General features: G+C 41.6%; 1 protein-coding gene across 1 annotated transcript in view; it reads left to right on the top strand.

The window, feature by feature from the left end:
• Positions 1-5000, top strand: part of LOC122249167 (N-acetylated-alpha-linked acidic dipeptidase 2) — a 21843-nt gene that overhangs the window by 5039 nt on the left and 11804 nt on the right. The window contains exons 5-7 of the mRNA XM_043009818.2: positions 988-1113; positions 2193-2373; positions 4829-4919. Of these exons, the coding sequence (XP_042865752.2) occupies positions 988-1113; positions 2193-2373; positions 4829-4919 (398 nt within the window). The remainder of the gene's footprint in view (positions 1-987; positions 1114-2192; positions 2374-4828; positions 4920-5000) is intronic.

Below are 5000 nucleotides of genomic sequence, written 5' to 3'. Positions count from 1 at the left end.
ATTAATGTTATCATTATCATTAATGTTACTATTATTATTATCATCATTATCATCATCATCATCATGATTATGATCATCATCATCATCATTATCATCAGCATTATCATCATTATTACCATTATCATCATTGTAATCATTATCAATACTATTTTTATTGTCATTATTGATATTACTGTTATTTATTCGCTGTCATTATCACTAACATTCCTATTATTATTGTTATTATCATGATCATTATTATCACTGATATCATTGTTATTATCATCATTATCAATATCATTGATATCACTGTTATTGTCCTCTTCAACATTATAATCATCATTATTTGATTGTTATTATCATCCTAATTATTAATAGTATCATCATTATTATTATCATTATAATAATTATTATTATCATTATAATAATTATTATTATCATTATTATCATAATTATCATTATCATCACCATCATCATTGTCATTATTATTATCATTATGATTATCATTATCATTATTTGAGTTATTAGTTGAGTTGTCTAACTTCTTGGAAATACTGCGTTTTCTGCAGCGTTATAGATATGAGAATGTGGAACAGAGACGCACTCAGATGAGTTTATTATTTTCACATTAGAACTCTAAGAGTATTAATACTAATACTAAGAGTATTAATATTATATGATGCAGTTGAGATAAATTATAAGCAAATGAAATGGAATGTTGCTGTAATATATGAAGCTTACATAATAGGGATGTATCAGTATTTGACTGTATATATATATATATATACATATATATTAGTATATATATATATATGTATATATATGTATATATAAATGTATATATATATATATATATATATATATATATATATATATATATATATATATGTGTGTGTGTGTGTGTGTGTGTGTGTGTGTGTGTGTGTGTGTGTGTATGGTGTGTCCTCATTATCCTCCTCCTCCTCCTCATCATCATCATCATTATAATGATTATAATTCGTCTCACAGGTTTCCCGAGTGGTGTACGCCAATTACGGTTCCTTCGATGACTTTAAGTACTTGGAAGAAAACGGCGTCGACGTGACTGGCGCTCTTGTTATTATTCGGTACGGCCAGCTGTTCCGGGGAGACAAGGTATGCGCTTTGGATATTGTGGTTATTGTGTATTGTGTTTATGCGTGATGTGCGTTTTATTTTTTTGTGCGCTTGTATTAAACTTTCTTCCATTTTTTTTCTCTCTCACTCACTCACTCACTCATTCACTCACTCATTCATTCATTCATTAACTCACTCACTCACTCACTCACCCACTCACTCACTCTGTCACTCACCCCCTCACTCATTCACTCAATCACTCACTCACTCACTCACTCATTCATTCATTCATTCATTAACTCACTCACTCACTCACTCACCCCCTCACTCACTCATTCACTCACCCCCTCACTCATTCACTCAATCACTCACTCACTCACTCACTCATTCATTCACTCATTCACTCACTCACTCACTCACTCACTCACCCCCTCACTCACTCATTCACTCACTCACTCACTCACCCCCTCACTCACTCATTCACTCACTCCCTCACTCACTCACCCCCTCACTCACTCACTCACCCCCTCACTCACTCATTCACTCACTCCCTCACTCACTCACTCACTCATTCACTCACTCACTCATTCACTCACTCCCTCACTCACTCACCCCCTCACTCACTCATTCACTCACCCCCTCACTCACTCACCCCCTCACTCACTCACTCCCTCACTCACTCACTCACTCACTCACCCCCTCACTCACTCACCCCCTCACTCACTCACTCCCTCACTCACTCACTCACTCACCCCCTCACTCACTCACTCCCTCACCCCCTCACTCACTCACTCCCTCACCCCCTCACTCACTCACTCACTCACCCCCTCACTCACTCACTCACTCACTCACCCCCTCACTCACTCATTCACTCACCCCCTCACTCACTCATTCACTCACCCCCTCACTCACTCATTCACTCACCCCCTCACTCACTCATTCACTCACCCCCTCACTCACTCACCCCCTCACTCACTCATTCACTCACCCCCTCACTCACTCATTCACTCACCCCCTCACTCACTCACCCACTCACCCCCTCACTCACTCATTCACTCACCCCCTCATTCACTCACCCCCTCACTCACTCTCACTCTCACACACACACACATCTTCAGGTACGGTTCGCCGAAGAACATGGGGCGGCGGGTGTGATACTGTACACTGACCCCCAGGACGCTGCCCCCCTCGGCCCTGAAGCCACGTACCCCAGCACCGTATATGCCCCCCCTGGGTCCACACAACTGGGTTCCCTCTCTCTCCAAGGGGACCTCCTCACCCCTGGGTATCCTGCTATAGGTATGTGCAAAAAGAAATTCTTGCAATTTTATACTTTCCTTTGGCAGGGAATTTCGAATTAAGTGTCCCACAGAACGTTTTTATTTTCTTTATTTCTTTTTTTTTCTTTTTCATTTTGTTGCTCTCTTGGATAATGGGTGAAAGATGAATCCAATTCTAACCTCAAAGTGGGACGAATTTTGTTTCGCTTCAAAATTAGAATGTCTTTTTTGCCTTTTTTTCCCTCCTACTTTTACTGCTAGCCTCACTCTGGTTGCCTGATTGTTATCATCATCATTATTATCATTGTTATTATTATTATTATCATTATTAATCGTTATTTGTTTTTAGTATTATCATTATTACCATTGCTATTATTATTACCATTATGATTATTTCATTATTATCATTATATATATTGTTATTGTCATTATTATCACCATTATCTATTATCATTAACATCCTCTTCCTCTTCCTTCACCTCCTCCTCCTCCTCCTCATAATCATCATCATCACCATCACCATCCTCCTCCTCATCATCATTACCATCCTTATCTCCTCTTCCTCCACTTCCTACTTCTCCTTCTCCTCTTCCTCTTCCTCCTCCTCCTCCTCTTCCTCCTCCTCCTCCTCCCCTCCTCGTCCTCGTCCTACTCATACTCCTCCTCCTCATCATCATCACCATCTTTATAATCACCACCATCACCACTATCACCACCACACCATTACCATCATCATCACTGACATCATCATCATAATCATCATCATCACCATCACCATCATCATAATCATCATCATCATCAGTAGCAGTAAAATCATCAGCGCCATCATTGTTACCATCATTATTATCAATATCACAATCACCACCACCATCATCACATCACCATCACCACATCATCGCAAAACTGGCATCCCCATTGTCATTATGATCAACAAGGAGAAGAATGATGTTGTAATTCCAAGACAATGATGTGACAATATACCACGGAGATGAGAAGACGGAAAGAATAAGGAAAAACAAAACGAAACGGAATGAGAAATCCTATTTTCTGACTTGGATAATTGTTCATTTCCACATTCCTCTCCCCTCTTCCCCTCCCCTTCCCTCCCCTCCCCTCCCTACCCCTCCCCTTCCCTCCCCTACCCAGTGCCTTCTCTTTCCTCTCTTCCTTCTCCCTTTCCTCCACCTTCCCGTTCCTAGTGTCTTCTCTTCCTTTGCCTTCTCCCCTCTCCTTACGGTCTCCTCATCACCCATCCCCCTCCTCTCTCCCCTTTTCCACGATTTCATAACCCTTCTTTTTTTTCTACCCCCATCCCTCTTCCCCCTCCCATGATCTCTCCTTCCTCCTATCTCTCCCCCATCCCTATCCCTCTATCCACAGCCACATCCCCACACCCCCACCCGCCCTCCCCCTACCTTCCTCCACTCCCTTATTCAAGCTCCTCCCCCCTCCCCCCGTCGTCCCACATCTCTTAGCTATCCCTTCTCCCCCTCTCCCTCCCTCTTCACGATCCTCTTCTCCCTATCCCCTAGCCATCCCTTCTCTCCCTGCTCCTCCTCCCCCTCCTCCTCCCCCTCCCATCACGATCCCCTTCTCCCCATCCCCTAGCCATCCCTTCTCTCCCTTCTCCCCCTTCCCCTCCCCCCCTCCCCATCACGATCCCCTTCTGCCCATCCCCTAGCCATCCCTTCTTCCCCCCCCCTACCCCAATCGGAAATTACATTGCCAGGAGCGAAGAAATCAAATGACGCCGTGATTGATTCTGAGACTTATAAGTACATTCAAAGGAGCGCAAGATTTGATTATTGTCATCGTGAGAACCTCCCAAGGTGTGTCGACGAGGGAGTGTTGGGTCGCTGAAACACACTCCTTCTTTTTTTTTTCTTTTTTTTTTTACTTGCGATATATTAGGTGCAATTAATGATGATATGATGGATTTTTTTTTTCGTTTCATTAGGATTGTTCGTGAAGAAGAAGAAAATGATTCGGTGAGGTTTTGATTTTTTTTTTGCGGTTTGCATTTTTTATATGATTGTCTGATGTCACTTTGTATTTCATGTTGTCCTTCGTTGCAACAGTCGTCATTATTATCTATTTTTTTTTGTCTCTTCTTCCTACCGTCTTCCCACCTTTATCTTCTCCCTTGTCCCCACTTTCTTTTCCCTTCCCCAAACCTCTCTCTCTCTCTCTCTCTCTCTCTCTCTCTCTCTCTCTCTCTCTCTCTCTCTATATATATATATATATATATATATATATATATATATATATATATATATATATATATATATATATATCCCTCTTTCTCATTTTCTCTTATTATTTCCATTCCAATCTCTTTGTCCATTGTTATATTCTCACCCACTACTCTATCTCTCTCCTCTCTCACCCTCCCCTTATCTCTTTCTTGCAATTTCTCGTCTACGTCTCCCTCTTTTCTCTCATGTTTCATCTCCAATAACATTACGTTCTTTCAGAGACCGCCTACCGAATACCGGAAGAAGAGGCAGCTTCGCCCCGTATTCCCGTTCAACCTGTTGGCTATGATGACGCTCAACAAATACTCAGGTACCGACACTTTTCAACATATATACACGCACACGCACATGTACATGCACACACACACACACACACACACATATACACACA

The sequence above is a fragment of the Penaeus japonicus genome, unplaced genomic scaffold (genome assembly GCF_977035675.1).
Source record: "Penaeus japonicus unplaced genomic scaffold, GWHDUDI00000001_assembly GWHDUDI00000024, whole genome shotgun sequence".
Classification (NCBI taxonomy): domain Eukaryota; kingdom Metazoa; phylum Arthropoda; class Malacostraca; order Decapoda; family Penaeidae; genus Penaeus; species Penaeus japonicus.
The sequence above is the reverse complement of the archived record's forward strand: the minus strand, read 5'-3'. Positions and strand labels throughout refer to the sequence as shown.